Here is a 23,144-nt window from a genome sequence, read left to right as displayed (position 1 = left end):
TGGGTTTCCGGTTTGTTCAGCTAGTTCGCTTCGGATTGATGGTCCACTTCCATTTCGTTCTGGTCGGTGAGAGCACCGGTGATTGTTCGTCACCCTCCTCATGTTTGCAGGATGGGGCTCTTTGTGCATCGCCGAACATCGTGAAGGCGCCCTCGCGTTGTATCATTTAAAAAACGGATGATACAAGCAACCGAAATATAACCAAACGGGTCGGTGCAGAGCCAATACTCTGCTACGCAAGAGCGCCAGTGTACTTTGACTGTCAAAATATGCTCAGAAATGGCGATCGCAGTGGTCTATGCCTTACGCATCGTAGAAGCTTCATTGACTCCAGCGACGCCTCTGAGGTGAGGAAGGCTTCAAAAGGGATTCTAAGATAAGCCTTCCGACGGCCAGCCAACGTTACTCCCGTGTTAATCGATGCAGCCTTGTGCCTCCCGGAAATTCGGTGCCATACTGTATGCCTGCTACCGCCATGGTCCTACTCCCCGAAAAGGGCGATTTGACATTTCGTCGTGCTCGCCAACATGATACTGAGGACTGTCGGGTACCCATCTCTCGCGCGTGACATATCGCCAATAACGAGGCCATCACAAATTGACATGTTTCAGCTGGATGCGGTCGCTTTATACGAGATGTTTGGCTCGAAGGATGCGCAGCTGGTTTTGTACGACGAAGACAATGTAGCAATTTTAACTGTGCAAGATGCTACCAAGCACAAGGATGCGGTTTTGGGTTCATCCTTCGACATGGCACGTGTTCAGCATCTATGCGGTGATCATGGACTTGATTTCCATTCTCGAATGGCCGCTACTCCTTCTGGCGTTGCTCGGGTCCTTGGATATGTTCGAGAGGGCAGGCATGGGCCAAGCTCTAGATATGAAGATCGGCAAAAATTCAAGTCAAAATCTGATGCCGAAACCCACGTCGATGATTTTGAAGAAAAGATCGAGAAAGCTGGAAAGTACATTCAACTTTTGAAGACGTCGCATCCTAATATTTCACGACGACAAAAGGAGGCTGATAACGCATTCGAAGATGGCAAAAAGAAAAACGTTGATTATCTCCACTTGAAGGAGTTTCTCTCAAGAACTGGAGACCGATTTCTCTGATCAACATTCACCTGCAGGGCGCGACGATAACAGACGGAAAACTTTATATATCGTTGACGCTTTGCAGCTCGATCCCTTCTCCGCGATTGACAGCAACGACATTGAGTACAACGCACTGGTCCATCGAGAAGTGACATCACTCCAGTTATTTGGTTACAAGATCAGAAGAAACCAAAAATCAAGATCTTTGGCGACACCTCAGACACGGGTTGGGGAGTAACATCCCCATACGTCGAAACAGCAGGATATTGGACAACCCAAGAAAAGGACCGGTCGGTTACTTCTTGTTTTTCACCGGGGAGTCGATCAACGTAGACTCTGACAATATTACAGCACTCAGTCATCCCTCCGACGTCCTGCTCAAACTGTTATAGCATGCCGGAGGTCCTCCGGCATGTATTTTCATTGTTCCCCCACAGCGTACTTCTAACCCAAAGAAAATTCACGGAATTGACTGACAGTCTATGTGAGTTAGTCAAAATTGACTGGAAACTGCACCCGCAAGCCAAATACTGTGTTGCCCAACTTTTTGCAGGTGCGATCTTGTACCGTACGGATGTGCAGGAAGTCATCATCCTTAATACCGTCGAGGCGTACGGCCGTGGAAAAACTGTCGACCTTCATCGAGAGGCATTTGGTAGCGTAGAAAACGAGCCTCTGCAGACCTCCGAGCCGCCAGCATTCAAGACACGTTATGCCAGTGTGTGGTCAACGACAATTACGGCACGAGATGGAAAAAAGTTGACTATCGGCATGGAAGCATGCAATGTTCTCGTGACCTCCTCTCTGCGATTGGATAAATCTGCTTTACCATGCTTGGTCGCGACCACCACAAATTTCGAATTGCTGACGAAATCAGATTCTTTACAATGTGGAATATACCTGGACGAAGCAAGTATACAGGAGGCTTTGGCGCTTACAAGTAACGAAACAAACTCTATCACAAGGCAAGTCAACTTATACTGAGTGCTCTAGGTGTTTGTCAATTTTCACGTTGCGGAGTGCGGGATGAATTTTCTGGGCGATCTTGTGGTTGCTCATGCACAAGTTATTCCATCTGAAGGTGACGTTGAGGTCCTTCATTATAACATTTCCGGTTCTGTCACTCTTGGATTTTCAACTATTAGCGGATCCGATCACAGCGAACAAGAGCTTATCAGTGTTTAATACGATTTGAAGAAGGCCAACATTGCATGGGAAGCCTACCTAAAGGCTAAGCATGCAGCCTGGTACATCCCGGACGCCCCTTCTGCCACACCGGTTAACCGAAGTGTTCCGCATTGGTCCCAAAGGATCTGCCTTCCTTCCAGGTCAAGGGCGGACCTATTCGCGGCCCTAGCAAAAAGGTCCATGACTCTGTGAAGGCTCTTGTCGATGCTTGATTCCGCAGGAAGGCACTGTCCGATAGGGACATTATCTTCGCGTCTTGGGAGCTCTTCAGCAGTGCGAACGGTTTCCGATATTACCTGCTTAACCAACGAGATCCGGAATAAGATGGTCACCTTCCGTGCCTATTGCATGTAAGGGAGGCCATGGAAGCCGAATACCAGCAGAAGAGCGCGTTCGGCAGGTTGACCCAAGATTTGCGGGCGCCTTAACTTACTTTCTCACGCGTCGAGCCAGTCATTTTACACGCAACCGAAGGCATCAGCCATATTTCGTGTTCATATTGGCCGATTTCAACAAGGTTAGCAATCCTACAGCGCAATTGATGAAGGAAGTCGCTGTACCAGTCTTGCGATATGGCAACTGAGCAAATTTGAGAAGGAAACGGTTTTGCACTTGTGGATCAAGCCAATGGCAAAATGGAAGCTGTACTACAAAAATCATCGATCAGTTTGGTCAGAATGACCACGTTCCGATTCTACACAACAGCAAATAAAAAGCACATCTTGAGGAAGTGACTGTTCTCCTCCATCGTATCTGGCAACAGCCTTAACAAGCCGCCACTAAAGCACTATGTAAAAGTAGGACTGTTAGTCGCATCATATTCACTAGTATTATATGAAATTGCGATAGTTAATAAATAGCATGGAATGTAATAGCGTTTGACAGGCGGACAAAGTACCACCTTTGTCATGTAATTTCTCCAAGCACTTCACGACCACCCATTGCAGAATATCAACCATAGCAAATCGTTACAAAATAAAAATGAGTCGCTTTTAGATACTTTCATTTCCGTAATTACCGGTCCTAAATGGTTCGTCGCAAATGTCGACAGTAAAAAGTATAGAGCATTACAGATAATACCGTGCTGTGTCCGGCAGTCATGGATATAAAAAGGTACTCGTTCATAGAAAAGCTTGTCTACCACAGCACCCTCTGCTTGTGTGACCTTTGCCTTGATCATCTGGCAGTTTGTCCACTTGCATATCAGAAAAAGGTTGAACCGTTAATGTAACAGCGCGCGCGATCGTCAGCTGGTCAGGTCTTCTGGAAAACTCGGCCGACCTATATGATCACTACCATGGATTTAATTTTTTCGGCTATCTCACAAACGATCCTGCTGTGACAGAAATCGGAGACCAGAAACCGTAGTGTTTAACGGCATGATTGTGTCAGAGTGGTTGCACAAAGAACAACATGGTGGGGTTGACCATGCAAAAGTGTTGTTGTTCATACTTTCCGAGTTTCTTGACTTTCATTGCATCGTATAAAATTCTTGATTATTTTACGGATGGTGTTTCGCCCTTTTTTTTTCTTTTTATAAGGGGCACCGAATGTTCTTCCTTTTCGGAGACAGAGGGTTGCAATGGGCGATTGCCATATATGGAAAAGCGAGAAATCGCCATTGCATCACTTGACTATGAAATGAACTCACCATTCCTTTTTCTTCTCATTGGACTTAATTTTGCTTTATCGCATAATAACCATCTCTACTTTTTTGCTCCATAATTTTTTTTTTTGGCATGATGGATTTGGATGGTCCATGGTTTATTGAGCGAGCGACCAATAGAACCGTGCTATTTCGAGGTGTCAACGTGGGAGGCGGTGCGAAATTGCCGGTCGGCATTCCCTCCCATGTCAATGACGGATATTGGATCGACCACGATCGTAACATCAGTATGGTCGGTCGACCGTTTCCTATCGAAGAAGCCGACGATCATCTTCAACGACTGGTGGTTCTGGGCTTCAACTTGTTGCGTTTTCTTGTAACTTGGGAAGCTATTGAACATGAAGGTCCGTGCGTACTGTTTCCGTCACTCGATACATTCACATACGTTCCTTGACAAGGAAACTGAGTACACCCATGTTTATGCGGTCTTTTCTTTTGTTTCACATTTCCATAGAGGCATATACGACCAACAGTATCTGGAATACGTGATTCAGTTATTGGACAAGTGCAAAGCTTTCAATTTGAAAGTATACATCGATCCACACCAAGATGCTGTAAGTGTTAATTCAACGAGTGAAAAAAGATCGAATTATCGTAGTTCAAAGTGATTCATGGGACGGCATTTTCATCGTTAGTGGTCGCGACACTGTGGTGGATCTGGTCACCCAGGGTGGACACACTCGCTGGTCGGTTTGAACCCTCTCAATTTCCAGGTGACCAACGCTGCCATTGTGCATAATTTATATCCGGAGCCCGATCAATTCCCAAAAATGATATGGAATACCAATTATCAGCGGTTGGCAGCATCGACCATGTTTACGCTGTTTTTTGCGGGGAAAATCTATGCTCCCAAATGCCACGTGAACGGTGTGCATGTGCAAGATTATCTGCAATCCCACTATTTTCGCGCTATCGAAGCATTGACGAATCGAATTCACCAACATGGCGGTCTGGAAGATACAACGGTCCTTGGTTACGACACCATGAACGAACCTGGTCAAGGCTACGTGGGTTTGCTAGATATCCGGAATTTGAGAGACAACGATCTTGATTTCAAAAAAGGGCTGATGCCAACCGCGTTCCAGGGAATGGTTTTAGGCTCCGGGTATGCAACGCATGTTCAAAATTGGAAATTTACATGGTCAGGTCCCAAAAAGGTAGAAGACGTCTACGTTGATCCTCAGGGCACGTCCGCGTGGCTAAGTGAGCCGGAGTTGGAGGCAGCAGATCGCTCATTCGGTTGGACACGATCCGATGCCTGGTCACCCGGATGTATATGGGCGCTGCACGGTGTTTGGGATAAGGAGACACAAACCGTGCTTCAGCCCCATTATTTCAGCATGAATCCAGTGACCGGCGAGCCCGCCGATTACAGTCAACATTGGATTCAATTTCTGCAGTCGTATGCAAAGATGTTGCGCAGCATCCATCGCGAAGCCATTATTTTCGTGCAACCACCCACGTTAGAAACTCCACCCAAGATTCCGACATCCTTGCCGCGTTTAGTTTATGCCCCTCATTGGTATGACGGGTTGACCCTGGTAAAGAAGAAATGGTGCAGTTACAACGTTGACGTAATCAATCTCAGTCGAGGCAAATACGGTACTGGACCCATGCGATTTTTGAGAGCGCTTCGTTTAGGCGAAAAGGCCATTCGCCAGTGCTTTGTAGACCAGCTCGCTACGATTCAGCAAGAAGGGTGGGACAATGTGGGACCTTATCCCTGTATCCTAGGGGAAATAGGCATTCCTTACGATATGGAACCTGCAAAGTCCAATGCTTTACAGGTGCTGTGGGGCTGGATTTTATTTTGGTGCGTTTATTCTGAAACCGGACAAGCATCGGTGATCGGTACACCCGAAGCACCGCAAAACAAGGCCATGGATGCTAATTTGAACGCACTGGAAGCCAACCTGTTAAATTATACGCTCTGGCACTATGTTCCCGACAATGATCCTATTTGGGGCGATCGATGGGATGGCGAAGATCTCAGTATCTGGCAATCGGAGGGTCCACCCAGTTACGGCGGCAGTTCAAGAACATTGGTGGATGAAGTGAGCCACGGAAAATACAAAAAGAATCCAGATATTTCACCTTGGAATGACGAAAGTGACCTGGAGTCGGCCAGTGACGATCAGCCGACCGCCAGGTTAATCCCAGACACCAACGTGCGTGATGTGATTTCTTTACACAGGCCGCATCCATGGAAAGTGGCAGGTATCCCAGTGTCGATTCAGTTTATATCACCCACCAATCGTCATCATGCAGCGTATTTTTTCACTTATAAACGACGAGAAGATGAGCTGGTGAGCGGGCCCACAGAAATTTATGTGCCGACCTGCCATTTTGCGACTCCGGAATCAGACGATAAAAAGAAGACCAAAATCAGTCTCAGCCATGGTTACTGGGAGTGTAAAGTGATCAACGACCATTACTGGATACTTCTTTGGTGGGTGGACGATAAAGAAGCCGGCAGCCAGTTCGAGCTGAAGCTTGAATGTATTTAGTACCACGTGTGGATGTGCAATCAAAGCCTCAGCAACAGTGTGGGCCAATCATTGGCGCAAGTGTTGCAACACAGTAGTGATTTTCAGTCATTTTTACAATATCAAAAAGGTGTTCGTTTTTTTAAAGTTACGCTGGTGGAAAAAAAATTGTCCAATGTGGTGACCCCATTTTTTTTTGCCCATATTATTTACTTTTTTTTTCTTTTTTTCCCTCTTCTCCTTTTTTTTTCTCTACTCCATCTTCGCTCACTCTTCTTTCTTTTTTTCTTTCCACAAGCCAATAGGTCTTTTTTTTTGTTTTTCTTTATCGTCCAGTAGATATTGAGAAAACAGTGAAAAAAAGACTACAAAGGGAAAAGAAAAACAAGTTTTGATAAAGGAAGTCTTTACAAAAAGCGAAAAGAAAAAGCGAGCTACTCAAAAGCAACAACCAAGCAGACGTAACTTTCTGTTGCTTTAAGACTCGACCGCGCCTCATTACCAACAAGTACTACAAAACTTCGCACACCATTCCGCCGCAAGTTTTGCAAGCTTCTTATTCTGAAAAATCATCTCAAAATGAATCACACCCAATTCAATACCACCATGCCGTCCATTGCTCAACCAGCGATGCCATGCAACCAAACCACGTATCAAGGCAACGGTTTCCTGACAGCGACCTTGTCCGGTCGCCCTACTTCCATTCACGGGCCATGCCAGAAGATGCCACTACCGAATTTTATCCTCGTGTACCAGGAATTGCCACCATAATGTATCCCACTGCCTTAAACCATGTATCTCAATGTTCCCCACCTACTGACACTGCTTTCACGGATTTCCCCCTTTCGCATTCTTCTATTTATTCTCCTTCTCCTTCGTTATTTTCTTCCTCTTCCAACTCGCCTTCCCCTTCAACTTCGTCTTATTCTACTTTTCTTCCTCACCGTTCTTCTTACCCAGCATCTTCTGGCCCCGTTAATGTTTCCGAATTTTCTATTGTACCGCCTTCTGATCAGTCCTCGCCTGATCATCTTTTTTCCTCTTCTTCCAGCTCAGCTTTGTCCCGGTATCCAACTCGTCATCAACGCTTGGAACGACCTCACCCGTATGCTCATAGACCCGCTCGTTCTACTCGACGATTCTCGACCATTAAACCGACCCCACCCTGTTCATGGCAAGACCATAAGCAGCAGATTGATACTATTTCCGAAAACGATTACAACGAACCCTTGTCTTTGTTCGGCGCCATCCCCGAACCTGTTACTGACTATTCTTTAGCACCTCTGTTACCATCCTCTGGAGCGTCTTTTGTATTGAATGATGATGATGCCGTGTTTGAAGAAATTCAACAGTTTACCGATGCTCTCATCCCAGCTGCTCAAGATATTCCTTCACCACCACCATCACCATTGATAACCTATTCCGATGCCCAAGACGATGAAGATGTTTTTGAAGATTTCGCATTATTCCCATGATAATGTGTGAACACATCTTTTTCTTTTCTTTTTCTTTTTCTCTCTGTTATTTTCTATTTTCCTCTTGATTACTATTTTTTTTGCGTTTCTACCTTTGCGGGCTCGAATGTTTTTTTTTTTTTATATAATCTCATTACCTGATAAAAGCGAGTTTTTCTTTTTCTGTATTTGCAGTCTGTCCGACCACAGTTTTGTTGATTTAATCATTATTTTTGGTATCTATTTCCTTTTCTATCTCTTCCATTTCGGAACTCTGAAGATGATTAGCTGGCCATCTTCTGCAGGTTCCATTTGTCTATTTAGTTGCCTTACAAAGACGCTTTGATCCGGTCTACTCTATCGAGTAAAGCCTGGGATTTCTTGACACCTTCTTTACGCTCCATACGCGCCGTTTCCAGGTTACCACAAAGGAGACCATCCAACTCAAATAGCGTCTTCATTAATTGTTCACCCAAATATACGGCATAATCCTTCAATTTCTTGTGCTCTTTGGCATCTTCCTCGGATGTCTTTTGGAACGACTTGACACGATCCTCGTAGCGATTGATGTCCTTGGTAATGTCCGCCATATCGCTCTTGATTTTTTCCAGTTTCGCAAGAAGCGCCTTTTCCTCCGCTCCCATGGCTTGCTCCTGTGATGCCGCTGGTCGAGCATGCGCAGGCTTGTCAACGGGTGAATATGAGTCATTTCGGAATAAGCAACATAATCCTTACAAACTCCCTTACCTTTTCCGGACGGGGGGAACTTAGCATCATAATTTTCGACCGAGCACGTACACCATAGTTACTCAAGGTTAAGGCATCGTTTTTCATGACGGCTATTTCGCTTAAGTGAGTCGCCTGCAAAGCAAGTTTCAATCCAACTTCTTTGCCTGCTTACCTCCGTAGGCGAGCAATTTCATATGTTCTGGTGCAACGCCAGTTAATCGAGAACATTTCTCTTTTAATTCCTTGACCGTGACTTGCTGAATATCGTAATTGTATTCACTGAGATCCACATCAAAACGATGCTTGCCCCATTTCAAATGAACAATCGGTGGTGTCATAATAGGTACTGCTAAACCTGCGTTGAGCTGTGAGAGACGAATTTTTCTGCAGACTTCCTCCTTTGACCCGGCGACTTGCCGCCGCTGTCTCCACGGGCCAATCAAAAGCAAACAAAATGTTCCCGGATCATCAACTCCGGTGGCGTTGGCACGGCCCGGCTGTTCTAAAAATAAAAAAAATTGCCGGTCGAGACGTCTCGAACTGGACGTCTCGGCCATGAAAATTGGACGCCGTCCATGGACGATAATTTATTATGCACTGTATGTACACTACAGGATCGATCCAAATTACCCTGCTTGTTTCCGCATAAGTGGTGGGTCATCGTCAACGTCTCTGGTCAGTATCAGTTCGTTGGGCATGGAGCAATCTGAGACAAAAATCTTTCGGCAGTTGACCTTTGGAGAGAACCGGTCTGGAATTGATTTGGCAGTCTGATTGGATCCTTGGCATGTTTAACCCAGCATTGATATCCCTGTTCCAAACCTGGGACACATATCAGCTGATTGACATCAAACCATATAAAAAAGATTTCGTAATTACCAATTGATTCGAAATACCATTCTTCGATTTGCCTGTGGGCAAATTGAACTGGATAAATGATGCTCTTGTACGAACGTCCTAAGTGAAAGGTCAGACTACTGCTGTACAATACTGCCCACATCATCATTACTAGCAGATCTTCTCTCTGGGTTCTCAGATATATGGCCTAACACGCTTTTATCTTCACAAGACTTTTTTGCTTCGCTTTCCGACCCAGGCCCTTCAAACGCAGGCAATTTTTTGCTAATAACATAATAAAAAGAAGTCAGGCTGTCAGTGAGTTGATTTCCAAAGAAAGTGTAAAACATTTGCCAGCCCTTGCAAACAGCAACTTGTTCGTCGCAAACTTCCACGGTAGTAGCATCGCATTGGCCACACACTTTGCTGGTTCGATACTCCTCCACACATATTACAGAGACTTTTGAGCGAGTATTTTCCGAAAGTGCTTATTCCTTATTTGTCAGTATAAGTTATAGGGGCGCTGGTAATCCGACATATCGCGGAAACCGGAGCGTTGCCTCTCAAAGAGCGGAGATCCGCATGATCAAGAGGAACAATTACGATAACCCACTATTGGGAAACATGTCGGTCAGGGCAGCCTGAAGGAACTGAGAACAAGACCAGCCTCTGCGCATCGCTCCAAATGGATTGATGAGCAGGTGAAGCGCAAGCTCACTTTGGCCAAGGTATATAATGGATAACATCGCGAAATGAGATTCATACTCATTATCATTTATCATTTTCCTACTAAGGTCCGGAATGGTGAAGCTGTCTGTCGTATTTCTACATCATTATACCATTCTGACTCCTATTCAAAAGCTACCACTCCATCATATCACTTCATCCATGATTAATTTAAATTTTCCGATCTACAAGAGAAAACGATTACCAACGACTCGTAATTATCACCTATCGCCCATATGTCAAATCAAACACGTCCTATCACTCTCATGTTCTGAATCCACTCATTCCAAAGCCATATGCCACACGTTGGCTGTGATCGCTCCCAGTACATCAGTTAATGGAAAACGGCACATCGGTCAATTGAAATCAATATGGGGTAGATGGGAAACGAAACAGGACACCTCAGCAAAGAAACAGAGCACCTTACCTCGGTGTCCTTTTTTTCTTTAGTGAGCTGTCCCATTACTTTCTGAAATATATATGAGAGCTTATAGGATAAAAGAGACAATAAGAATCCTTTGAGACTATTGAATATCTTTATTTCTATTGATGCAGTTTGCCTATTTACACTTTTCTCATGAGTCAGAATCAATAGTTATCAGTGAGTGCTCAGTGCTTATAAGGTATATTGCAAGGACTCATGTGTTGTATAGATGGTAGAGGCTTGAGTACGGTGAGACTATTGTTCATTCTCGAAAGAGATGATCTCTTTAGTATCTGGTATTCAAAGATAATACTGTAACTAGTATCGGGATTTGAATGTACAAATAGAGTGTAACTACTCTAGTGTATCTTAACTGCTTAAACTGAGGTAATTCTTATGTAGTGGTATACTGTATGAACCCTATCTATATGACAGTACCGCTTCTTTATAAGGTGTATTGCTTCTTTTTTAAAGTGTACCGCTTCTTTTATAAGGTGTACCACTTCTTTTTTAAAGTGTACCGCTTCTTTTTAAAGTGTACCGCTTCTTTTATAAGGTGTACCGCTTCTTTTTTAAAGTGTACCGCTTCTTTTTTAAAGTGTACCGCTTCTTTTATAAGGTGTACCGCTTCTTTTTTAAAGTGTACCGCTTCTTTTTCAAAGTGTACCGCTTCTTTTATAAGGTGTACCGCTTCTTTTTTAAAGTGTACCGCTTCTTTTTTAAAGTGTACCGCTTCTTTTTTAAAGTGTACCGCTTCTTTTCTAAGGTGTACCGCTTCTTTCATAAGATGTACCGCTTCTTTTTTAAAGTGTACCGCTTCTTTTATAAGGTGTACCGCTTCTTTTTTAAAGTGTACCGCTTCTTTTCTAAGGTGTACCGCTTCTTTTTCAAAGTGTACCGCTTCTTTTTCAAAGTGTACCGCTTCTTTTTCAAAGTGTACCGCTTCTTTTATAAGGTGTACCGCTTCTTTTTTAAAGTGTACCGCTTCTTTTTTAAAGTGTACCGCTTCTTTTTTAAAGTGTACCGCTTCTTTTCTAAGGTGTACCGCTTCTTTCATAAGATGTACCGCTTCTTTTTTAAAGTGTACCGCTTCTTTTATAAGGTGTACCGCTTCTTTTTTTAAAGTGTACCGCTTCTTTTCTAAGGTGTACCGCTTCTTTTTCAAAGTGTACCGCTTCTTTTTCAAAGTGTACCGCTTCTTTTATAAGGTGTACCGCTTCTTTTTCAAAGTGTACCGCTTCTTTTTCAAAGTGTACCGCTTCTTTTTTAAAGTGTACCGCTTCTTTTTTAAAGTGTACCGCTTCTTTTTCAAAGTGTACCGCTTCTTTTTCAAAGTGTACCGCTTCTTTTCTAAGGTGTACCGCTTCTTTTTCAAAGTGTACCGCTTCTTTTTTAAAGTGTACCGCTTCTTTTATAAGGTTACCGCTTCTTTTTTAAAGTGTACCGCTTCTTTTTAAAGTGTACCGCTTCTTTTTTAAAGTGTACCGCTTCTTTTCTAAGGTGTACCGCTTCTTTTTCAAAGTGTACCGCTTCTTTTTTCAAAGTGTACCGCTTCTTTTTCAAAGTGTACCGCTTCTTTTATAAGGTGTACCGCTTCTTTTTTAAAGTGTACCGCTTCTTTTTAAAGTGTACCGCTTCTTTTTAAAGTGTACCGCTTCTTTTCTAAGGTGTACCGCTTCTTTTTAAAGTGTACCGCTTCTTTTTTAAAGTGTACCGCTTCTTTTCTAAGGTGTACCGCTTCTTTTTCAAAGTGTACCGCTTCTTTTTCAAAGTGTACCGCTTCTTTTTCAAAGTGTACCGCTTCTTTTATAAGTGTACCGCTTCTTTTTTAAAGTGTACCGCTTCTTTTTTAAAGTGTACCGCTTCTTTTTTAAAGTGTACCGCTTCTTTTCTAAGGTGTACCGCTTCTTTCATAAGATGTACCGCTTCTTTTTTAAAGTGTACCGCTTCTTTTATAAGGTGTACCGCTTCTTTTTAAAGTGTACCGCTTCTTTTCTAAGGTGTACCGCTTCTTTTTTAAAGTGTACCGCTTCTTTTTTAAAGTGTACCGCTTCTTTTTTAAAGTGTACCGCTTCTTTTCTAAGGTGTACCGCTTCTTTCATAAGATGTACCGCTTCTTTTTTAAAGTGTACCGCTTCTTTTCTAAGGTGTACCGCTTCTTTTTCAAAGTGTACCGCTTCTTTTTCAAAGTGTACCGCTTCTTTTTCAAAGTGTACCGCTTCTTTTATAAGGTGTACCGCTTCTTTTTTAAAGTGTACCGCTTCTTTTCTAAGGTGTACCGCTTCTTTTTTAAAGTGTACCGCTTCTTTTTTAAAGTGTACCGCTTCTTTTCTAAGGTGTACCGCTTCTTTTTCAAAGTGTACCGCTTCTTTTCTAAGGTGTACCGCTTCTTTTTCAAAGTGTACCGCTTCTTTTTTAAAGTGTACCGCTTCTTTTTTAAAGTGTACCGCTTCTTTTTTAAAGTGTACCGCTTCTTTTTTAAAGTGTACCGCTTCTTTTCTAAGGTGTACCGCTTCTTTTTCAAAGTGTACCACTTCTTTTTTAAAGTGTACCGCTTCTTTTTTAAAGTGTACCGCTTCTTTATAAGTGTATTGCTTCTTTTTAAAGTGTACCGCTTCTTTTATAAGGTGTACCACTTCTTTTTTAAAGTGTACCGCTTCTTTTTTAAAGTGTACCGCTTCTTTTATAAGGTGTACCGCTTCTTTTTTAAAGTGTACCGCTTCTTTTTCAAGTGTACCGCTTCTTTTTAAAGGTGTACCGCTTCTTTTTTAAAGTGTACCGCTTCTTTTTTAAAGTGTACCGCTTCTTTTTTAAAGTGTACCGCTTCTTTTCTAAGGTGTACCGCTTCTTTCATAAGATGTACCGCTTCTTTTTTAAAGTGTACCGCTTCTTTTATAAGGTGTACCGCTTCTTTTTTAAAGTGTACCGCTTCTTTTCTAAGGTGTACCGCTTCTTTTTCAAAGTGTACCGCTTCTTTTTCAAAGTGTACCACTTCTTTTTCAAAGTGTACCGCTTCTTTTATAAGGTGTACCGCTTCTTTTTTAAAGTGTACCGCTTCTTTTTTAAAGTGTACCGCTTCTTTTTTAAAGTGTACCGCTTCTTTTCTAAGGTGTACCGCTTCTTTCATAAGATGTACCGCTTCTTTTTTAAAGTGTACCGCTTCTTTTATAAGGTGTACCGCTTCTTTTTTAAAGTGTACCGCTTCTTTTCTAAGGTGTACCGCTTCTTTTTCAAAGTGTACCGCTTCTTTTTCAAAGTGTACCGCTTCTTTTATAAGGTGTACCGCTTCTTTTTCAAAGTGTACCGCTTCTTTTTCAAAGTGTACCGCTTCTTTTTTAAAGTGTACCGCTTCTTTTTTAAAGTGTACCGCTTCTTTTTCAAAGTGTACCGCTTCTTTTTCAAAGTGTACCGCTTCTTTTCTAAGGTGTACCGCTTCTTTTTCAAAGTGTACCGCTTCTTTTTTAAAGTGTACCGCTTCTTTTTTAAAGTGTACCGCTTCTTTTTTAAAGTGTACTGCTTCTTTTTTAAAGTGTACCGCTTCTTTTCTAAGGTGTACCGCTTCTTTTTCAAAGTGTACCGCTTCTTTTTCAAAGTGTACCGCTTCTTTTTTAAAGTGTACCGCTTCTTTTTTAAAGTGTACCGCTTCTTTTTTAAAGTGTACTGCTTCTTTTCTAAGGTGTACCGCTTCTTTTTTAAAGTGTACCGCTTCTTTTCTAAGGTGTACCGCTTCTTTTTCAAAGTGTACCGCTTCTTTTCTAAGGTGTACCGCTTCTTTTCTAAGGTGTACCGCTTCTTTTTCAAAGTGTACCGCTTCTTTTTCAAAGTGTACCGCTTCTTTTTCAAAGTGTACCGCTTCTTTTATAAGGTGTACCGCTTCTTTTTTAAAGTGTACCGCTTCTTTTTTAAAGTGTACCGCTTCTTTTTTAAAGTGTACCGCTTCTTTTCTAAGGTGTACCGCTTCTTTTATAAGGTGTACCGCTTCTTTTTTAAAGTGTACCGCTTCTTTTTCAAAGTGTACCGCTTCTTTTTTAAAGTGTACCGCTTCTTTTTTAAAGTGTACCGCTTCTTTTCTAAGGTGTACCGCTTCTTTCATAAGATGTACCGCTTCTTTTTTAAAGTGTACCGCTTCTTTTCTAAGGTGTACCGCTTCTTTCATAAGATGTACCGCTTCGTTTATAAGGTGTACCGCTTCTTTTATAAGGACTGTTATCCATATTTGCTCTTTTGTGTGACATCTATTCTATTTTTTTTTAATTATTTCATATATCCAAAATTATTTTACATATCTTTAATGAGGAACAGCCACTATCCTCAGAATGTATCATGAATGTTGATGACCTCACAACATTATGATACCACATCCATAGACAAGTAGCAACATTACGTTTATGCTACCCATATAGGATAGCTCTACTGACTTCTTTTTTAGTTTATAATACAACTAACAGTTTAATAATACAATAATATATTATTTTTAAATTTTTAAATTTTAATTCTTCTGACATTTTATAATATTATGATGATAGTGATAATTCCTCAATATATTTTATTTATTAAAATCTTTTATTTCTTATCATTTATTATTAAATTTAACTTAGCTATTTTTTTTTATGATTTTTTTTAAAATTTACTCTATTTTTTTAACCCTTCTAAATTAACTAGTCTTAGATATCTGTCAAGATGTACTGCTTCTTTTATAAAGTGTATCACTTCTTTTATAAGGTGTTCTATAAAGTGTACCTGTTGTATAGATAGGGTTCATATACCACTACATAAGAATTACCTCGGTTTAAGCAGATAAGAGACACTAGAGTAGTTACACACTATTTGTACATTCAAATCCCGATACTAGTTATTATCTTTGAATACCAGATACTAAAGAGGTCATCTCTTTCGAGAATAAACAACAGTCTCACCGTACTCAACGTCTCTATCCATCTATATCACATTTTTTACGGTGAATACTACCAACATGAACCCCTCCAACGAGAATTCGACTGAGATGCACGCATACAAGGACGTGCCAATGACAGATGCATCGGATGCATCCACCGATCAGGGTTCCTCTATGGCCCAGTCAACTTGGGCATCCAAGCATGTTTCTCCGACTGCCGCGCTCAAACGCCGTCTAGAGGATTGCCAAAAGGAACTGGAGGACTTACTTATTCAGTTGGGTACTCAGCAACATCCTGCAGACAAAGCAGGCGCTGTTAGAGACGAGGCTCACAAACTCTTGGCAGAGAGAGACTCTCTCCGTCAACTCCTGGCCGGTTATGACGTTCCGGATATAAGGAATCCGCTCCAGTCCTCTGCTTGGGAGAGTAAGATTGGGGATTCTTATCCTATAAAGGGTATCAAGGGCCCTAAAATTACTGCTAGGGACATTCCTTTGTTCCAATGGCGTGGTTGTCCCTGGACCTTGAATAAGAACAGAGATGTTTTCACTTCGGTGGAGCACTTCTGCGCCAATTTCCGTCGCCTGTTGGTTCAAGCCAATTATGAGCTTGACCAGCATTGGGAAGAATGGTTTATGTTTGCGCTTCCGGACCAAGCAGATGATTGGTTCAACGCAAATGTGGCGAACCGTGGTTTGGGATGGGAACAGGCATGCGTTCTCTTTAAAGAACGTTATGAAAATCCCGACCATTATAATAAAGCGGTGAAGAAAATTGCCATTATGAAAATGAATGGGAGCGAACCCCTTACTCGTTTTGGTGAGCGCTTTTTGCGCGCTTTGAAAGAGTGCAAACTCACTGACGGTCCTCTGGCTGCTGGTGTTTTCCAGATAAACATGACCGCATATATGGAGAATCAAGTGCTCAACACTTGGACCCAACGTAATGGCTCCAAGCCTATCTCTTCTGTGGAGGCCTTGCTCCAAATTGCTCCGTTCATTGTCGACAAGAGAGTAATGGAGGGTGATAGTCACCATGGTGACTACAAACACAAGGCGGGTAAGCGTTACCACCGATCTGTGTCTCCCATTTTACGCAAGCGGCCCTTTAAGGGTGAGAACGTGAAGAAGGAGAAGGTCGAAAATAGCCGACCGAATTTGCCACAGACTTGCCTGTATTGCAAGAAAGCCTGGTTCCAAGGCCACCGTTGCGAGGCTTACCAGGAGGCGCACAAGATTAAGCGCCAAGAAAAACGTCTCCGTCGTTTGCGCCTGGATGAAAAGTCCGGCAAAGCCAAAGTTGGTGCTAACCAAGCACTACGTAAGCAGATGCAGGATGACCACCCTGCCAAGGAGGTTATCGATACCATCCTGACCGAGCTTGAAGAAGAAGAGCTCAGCCGAACTGCACAACGTAAGTCTCTTAAGCTATACAGTATCCGCAACGAACAAAATTCAAGTATGCTAAAGACACCTATCATGATTCAGAATGAACGGATCTTGGGTCTCGTGGACACCGGTGCAGAGAAATGTCCATCGTCAGCAAAAACTTGTGTTCGTTAAATAAATGGCCAATTTTTAATGCCAAAGGATCTATCTTGTATGCTAGTAGAGGAGACACAGTGAAGCGCATTGGAACTACTGCTCCACTGGATATTATTTACAATGGTCGTAACATCCGTCATAGCTTTGAAGTTATGGAGTTAGCAGATGAATGTGAATTAATTCTGGGTATTGATTTATTGCCGCAACTTGGAATTGCTCTCACTGGCGTCGCGACTGATTGGGATACATCAGAAACCCATCAGGCCAAAGAGGAAATGGCAATCGTGCCAAAAGCCGAAACATATCAACCCAATGAATCACCAGCAGGTACAGAAACAGAACATGTTCACTTCATGCGATCTGTTCAGCCGTTTATTAAGGCCGATGCTGCTATACCTAAGGGAAGTTTTTGTACTTTACCTGAATCTATTATTCATCTATCAACGCCCGAAGGAGTTGCTGCATATCAAAGACAGTACCCTTTGCCGTTCACCATGAGACCAGTCATTGATAAGGCTGTTCAAGGTTGGTTGGATGAGGGAATTATTGTCTGTGCTGCTGTGAATTCGTCCTGAAACAGTCCATTGACTTTGGCTGACAAGAAGGATGCATACGGCAATAAAACTGGCAAACGACCTAGCCTGGATCCCCGTCATATCAACAAACATTTACCTGATGATCGCTACCCTTTACCATTGATCAAGGAAATTTTTCAATCCTTAGGAGGAAACACTGTGTTCACTACATTGGATCTAAAAAGCGCATTTCATCGTTTCAAGATCCACGATACGGACCAGCATAAAACCACGTTCACTCACGATGGTGTTCAATATATGTTCCAAGGTTGTCCCTTTGGTTTAAAGCCGATTTCATCCAAGTTTCAGAGAGTGATGTCTTTGATTTATCAACATCTGCCATTCATGCGGACATTTGTGGATGATATCGTTATTTTCTCTCCATCGATTTCTGAGCATATCACGCATGTTCAAACAGCCATTCAGGCTCTGACCGACGTGAATTTACTGCTCAATCCTGCAAAAAGCCATTTTGCGCAATCTTGCATCTTCCTACTTGGTTTTTGCATTTCAGCTGAAGGCGTCGTACCTGATAGCCGCAAACTTACCAATGTGATGTCATGGCCAATCCACGTACTGGTAAGGAGGTCCAGAAATTTATGGGTGTTATCAATTATTTCCGCGATCATATTCCTACCGTTACTACCATCAGTGCTTCTATCGATGCACTTCGTTCGGCTGGTAGTTTAACAAACCTATGAACCGATGTGCACACTAAGCATTTCCAGATGCTTAAAGATATAGTGGCTCAACAGCTTTTGCTGGAATATCCTGATCTCAACAAGCCATTCCTTGTCGCAAATGGCGCATCCAACTATGGTATTGGTTATGCAAGGTAAAAGGAAACAATACATTTCCTTCATGGCTCGAGCTCTCAGTAAATCCGAACGCAACTACTCAACTACGAAGAGAGAGTTATTGGCCATTGTTTATGCTCTCCAGAAGTTTCACCAGTATTTTTGGGGTAATCCGTTCACACTTTATACGGACCATAAGGCGCTTGTTTATCTTCACACTCAGAAGATTGCAAACCCCATGATGCTTACCTGGTTGGACACTATCCTCGATTACACCTTTACGGTTGTCCATTTACCTGGTGTTCAGAATGTTCTCCCTGACTCTCTTTCTCGCTTGTTTATCCCTGATGACAAGCTGGAGGGGGGTATTATCGTCAATGGACCGAAGCCAGTTGTATCAAAGAAGTCTATTGATGGACACAAAATATTCAGGATTAAATCCGCTGCTTCAACTGATGATACGATGTGTCCACCAGAGAATGAAAGACACGGTATCTTGGAAAAAGCACATTTACTTGGAGGTCATGAAGGAGCTGAACATATCGTACGACATATCCATGCAGATGGTATCCACTGGAATAATATATTCAAGATGCTGTGACATTGGTCAAGTCATGTATTGAATGTCAACGCTACAACATAGGGCAAAGGTTATAATCCCTTGAGACCAATCTATGCATACCTTCCTGGAGATTACTGGGCTGCTGATCTTATCAATTTTCACAAGACATCTAATGCCAGTAACAACTACATTCTGATACCTGTGGATATTTGCACTCGTTTCTGCATTTTACGTGCTTTACCGAACAAACAATCAGATACACTCGTCAAAGCATTTGTGGAAGTATTCTGTGATTTTGGCATACCCAAGGTTATACAATCTGACAATGGTTCTGAATTCAAGAATTAGTTCATGAAGAAGTTTGTTGAACACCTGGGAATTGACCATCGGATGACCACACCCTACCATCCAAGAGCGAATGGTGTGGCTGAACAACATGTACAGGAAACGATACATATCTTGCGGAAAAAGATAGAAGGTGCTGGCAAAGACTGGGACTACTACGTTCCCAGCACACAATTACACATCAATAGTCGCATATCAAAACGACTTCAATCCTCGCCTTTCTCTCTTATGTTTGCAAGACGATTAAATGACTTTGTGGACTACCGCTCAAGAAACGCTGTACCGAAAGATCGAATGACACATGAAGACTTGATGAAGCGTGTGGAACACATGATGGATATTGTGTTTCCGGCACTCCAAGAGAAAGTGAAGCATCATGGTTCCAACATGAAGGACAAATTTGATACCAAGCACAGACTCATGGATTTCCCAGAGCGAAGTCACGTTATGGTCAAGGTACAAAATAGAGCTGGTAAATTAGCTCCTATTTATGAAGGCCCATACACCGTTCTGCGCAAGACGCAAGGTGGGTCATATGTTCTTCAAGACGAAACTGGTGCACTTATGCCCAGAGACTTTTCGCCCTCTGAAATGAAACTGATCAACGTAGATGATGTGGTTCCCGAAGATGAACTATACGAAATTCAAGCCATTATTGATCATAAAGGTCCTAGAGGCAAACGCGAATACCTTGTAAGATGGAAAGGTTATGGCGCCGAGGATGATCAATGGCTCACCGCTGATAAATTTACCGACCCTGCATTTATTATGGAATATTGGAACAGACGTGGATCAAACGAGACAGAAATGAATCTGCCTGAAGATAAGTCTGTGAAACGCAAGGGTAAAACACAAAACGTCAACCCCAGACGTAGTAAGCGCAATAGACAATAAGTGGTGGTTCTCAAAAGATAATTCCATACTAAGCGCATAAGTCTCTGTAATTCATGAGCTAGTCTTTTCCTCATGTATTTTTTCCCACAGGGTTTTTTAGAGGTTTTTACCGACATGACCATGTAACAGAGCCTGCTTCAACCTGGAGGGGGGTAATGTTGTATAGATAGGGTTCATATACCACTAGATAAGAATTACCTCGGTTTAAGCAGATAAGAGACACTAGAGTAGTTACACACTATTTGTACATTCAAATCCCGATACCAGTTATTATCTTTGAATATCAGATACTAAAGAGATCATCTCTTTCGAGAAAACAACAGTCTCACTGTACTCAATGTCTCTATCCATCCATATCACACGTGCCATGAAATGCGATACACATTCACAAATTCACCGTCTCCTTGTCACCCAAAAGTCACAAGGATGCACATATCCTCTCGGCTGTTCGTCCATAGTACATTCACGGGCAATACCTACAGAATAAACGTTTTCATATAATACATTATAGTCAAATGACGATCCGTCATAAACTATATAAAGAATTGATCTGCATCACTTTTTGAATACCCATCTCTTCTTTCTCAAATAAATCCGAGTCAAAAGGTTTCTATTTTTATATTTTATCTTATCCATCAACACCACACAACGAACCATATTAAAATAATGCAATTCGTGAAGAGGAGTCGAGCGAACACCCGTTCCTCTCACATTATCCGTTTTGTTCCTTCCGGTTTGTCTGCATTATCCAGCATAATGCATCCAGATAGCTTTGGTATTTTGTCGTTTGACCCAAGTCGACGTGTTTAAACCCATGAAACTACTTCGTTGATTTCGCGTACGGGGAAAAGACCTGTTTCACTTGTAGCAGGCACGGGGCACTGTTGTGTGTAGAGAATCCACACACTTTGCGAGCAGCGGGGATGTCACACGCACCCATCAATAGTGCTGCTCTCACCATGGTTACTTCTTCTGGGCTCTGGTAGGTCGTTATGGGCACGCCGGTATACAACTCCTTCAGTTCATTGACCAACGGCTGCAAATAGCTGCCAATGTCAGCCGTGCTGGGTTACGGAAGGACCAGACATAACATTAACAAGAATGACATTTCTTTTTTGGAACATTCGTCGCGCTGCAGTTTGTTACCAGTGAGGTAGATGGCTCCACATGAATACTGTGTCCTGCGAAATGGCTGAAACCAGTCGACTAGAAAGAAATAAATATGTGTGTTAAGCGTACAGAAACAAGAAAACAAAAGATAAAATGTTATAAAAGACGAACCATTTCAATGTAAGCAGCAGTGCGCGCAACAAAAGGAAGGCTAGCATCATTAGGGGCGCGAATGCTAGTCCACATGGTGCCATCATAGACATTGTAAAGGCATTCTCTGGTTTGCAGATTACGAGTTCGCCATTTTGACTTTCTGCTCAAATCCAGGCCGCTGAAAGGATACCTTCAAGTTTTGAATCAAGGCGTTGTACGGGTATTCTTTCGTGGGTGCACCGTTTCCGATAGACAATAATGCTTTCTAAGGTTGTCGATGGAATTCACGGCCGTGTTGCAGAAAAAGAACGTAAGTCCAGCATTGAGGGGCTTTTTGTCGAGAATATACCCTATGGCACTGGGAACATCCACAAACTAGACAACATGCTCCGCAGGTCATCGAAGCCTACATGTTTCCGCACAGTGGCTGGAGTCACTGGCAGTTACACTTCCTTGTCAAACGCAGCCAAAACCAGACCGAAGAAGCGCAACAACAACGCTGCGCCTCTTCTTGTGAAAGATCAAACCGGTACAAAACGAGAACTACTTGCATGAAGTGCACCGTTGCAGAGGCAACTTCTATGAAATAAAACCCTGAGCAACTGATTTTATCACTGTTCGTTGCATATTGTACCATTCCTGACGATCGTCCCACTTTCAGCGAATGCAGGATCTCCATTCACTTGGGCAGCTTCATCATCGTAATTCAGTTCAAGTCCCTAGCCTCGGCTCCGCTTTACGATAAGAGACCAGTTCCGGTTCCAGGACCAACGGTTCTTCGGTGCCGAAATCCAAGTCCATTACTAAAGAAAAATATGCATAAGTACCGTGTTATAGTAAATTGAGTGTGCGATTGTTCTAGCAGTCAAAGGAAGTAGCTGAAGTTTCACCGGTGGTGTTATCTAGTTACAAGAATATTTCATAATTAGTGACCAAATGCGTCAAGAGTGCCGCGGTAACTATCTCACTCGATGTTCCGTTTCGGACACGGTTCCGTTCATGGCGCTGATGAAGACTATATGCAACCGTAGTTTGCATCTCATAGCCAAGACGATTTTGGCCATGTGTAGACCTATCGCACTTCTTAATATATTTTGCTTTCGCCGTTGTTATTGTAATAACAGAAAGACAAAGATCTTAGCAGTTTTTTTGATGCGACGAAATTCAAGAATATACTGTGGCCACTGTAAGCCCATAAGAGCTGATTTTCCATTCCAATGAATTGGGATGAGTTTTGATGGGCCATCAAATTCCATTAAAAATTAACATTTCCCGCTGTGGTCCATGAAAATGAGTCAAAGTCCGAAAGAAAAGCAAAAAGAAATGACCCACTTCTGTTTTTCGCGTGAAGCCTGGTACCGATTAATTCCGTTGGTTTTCTTTGAACAAATGCATCGCCGAAGTCACATTTATTGCAAACCATATTTGTAGTGACTTTATAAGCAATCATTCTCCATAGGTCCAGTAGGAGTTTTATGGTAGGTCTAGTTATTCATATGGGACTCTCCCGTTTTCATTGCTTGTGTATTTTCTGTCCCAATTCGGTTGACTTTTTTTTTTTCCTCTGAAACCTGGATGCATATTGTGTAACGATAACGACAAGTTCCGCGAAAAAGAATGGCTTCTAACGAGCTGCCATCTCGCTAGAAAAAGACGCGGAAAGTT

At 42.5% G+C, this 23,144-nt stretch overlaps 6 protein-coding genes across 6 annotated transcripts; 4 read left to right on the top strand and 2 right to left on the bottom strand.

Moving 5' to 3' along the window:
• Positions 1-602: 602 nt before the first annotated feature.
• Positions 603-1,112, top strand: BYT42DRAFT_545054 (uncharacterized protein; the record flags this gene model as incomplete). The annotated part of the gene is made up of 1 exon (XM_051565790.1): positions 603-1,112. One exon carries the CDS (start codon positions 603-605, stop codon positions 1,110-1,112), a length of 510 nt encoding a protein of 169 aa, XP_051424388.1.
• Positions 1,113-1,487: 375 nt separating this feature from the next.
• On the top strand, positions 1,488-2,865 carry BYT42DRAFT_494727 (uncharacterized protein; the record flags this gene model as incomplete). The annotated part of the gene is made up of 2 exons (XM_051564317.1): positions 1,488-2,063; positions 2,638-2,865. 2 exons carry the CDS (start codon positions 1,488-1,490, stop codon positions 2,863-2,865), a joined length of 804 nt encoding a protein of 267 aa, XP_051424387.1.
• Positions 2,866-3,845: 980 nt separating this feature from the next.
• On the top strand, positions 3,846-6,693 carry BYT42DRAFT_565249 (glycoside hydrolase superfamily). Its single transcript, XM_051567850.1, has 3 exons — positions 3,846-4,296; positions 4,403-4,502; positions 4,584-6,693. The coding sequence occupies exons 1-3, from the start codon at positions 4,022-4,024 to the stop codon at positions 6,453-6,455; spliced, it is 2,247 nt and encodes a 748-aa protein (XP_051424386.1). The 5' UTR covers positions 3,846-4,021; the 3' UTR covers positions 6,456-6,693.
• On the top strand, positions 6,694-8,044 carry BYT42DRAFT_565248 (uncharacterized protein). The gene has a single exon (XM_051567849.1). The coding sequence runs from the start codon at positions 7,070-7,072 to the stop codon at positions 7,907-7,909; it is 840 nt and encodes a 279-aa protein (XP_051424385.1). The 5' UTR covers positions 6,694-7,069; the 3' UTR covers positions 7,910-8,044.
• BYT42DRAFT_604134 (uncharacterized protein) lies at positions 8,045-8,978 on the bottom strand. Its single transcript, XM_051571094.1, has 3 exons — positions 8,790-8,978; positions 8,636-8,727; positions 8,045-8,571 (listed from the first exon to the last, which is right to left on the bottom strand). The coding sequence occupies exons 1-3, from the start codon at positions 8,953-8,955 to the stop codon at positions 8,218-8,220; spliced, it is 612 nt and encodes a 203-aa protein (XP_051424384.1). The 5' UTR covers positions 8,956-8,978; the 3' UTR covers positions 8,045-8,217.
• Positions 8,979-13,874: 4,896 nt separating this feature from the next.
• BYT42DRAFT_545050 (uncharacterized protein) lies at positions 13,875-15,003 on the bottom strand (the record flags this gene model as incomplete). Its single annotated transcript, XM_051565789.1, has 2 exons — positions 13,875-14,459; positions 14,989-15,003. The coding sequence occupies 2 exons, from the start codon at positions 15,001-15,003 to the stop codon at positions 13,875-13,877; spliced, it is 600 nt and encodes a 199-aa protein (XP_051424383.1).
• Positions 15,004-23,144: the final 8,141 nt, after the last annotated feature.

This window comes from Radiomyces spectabilis, assembly GCF_025331425.1.
Source record: "Radiomyces spectabilis strain NRRL 2753 chromosome Unknown BYT42scaffold_5, whole genome shotgun sequence".
Classification (NCBI taxonomy): domain Eukaryota; kingdom Fungi; phylum Mucoromycota; class Mucoromycetes; order Mucorales; family Radiomycetaceae; genus Radiomyces; species Radiomyces spectabilis.
The sequence above is the reverse complement of the archived record's forward strand: the minus strand, read 5'-3'. Positions and strand labels throughout refer to the sequence as shown.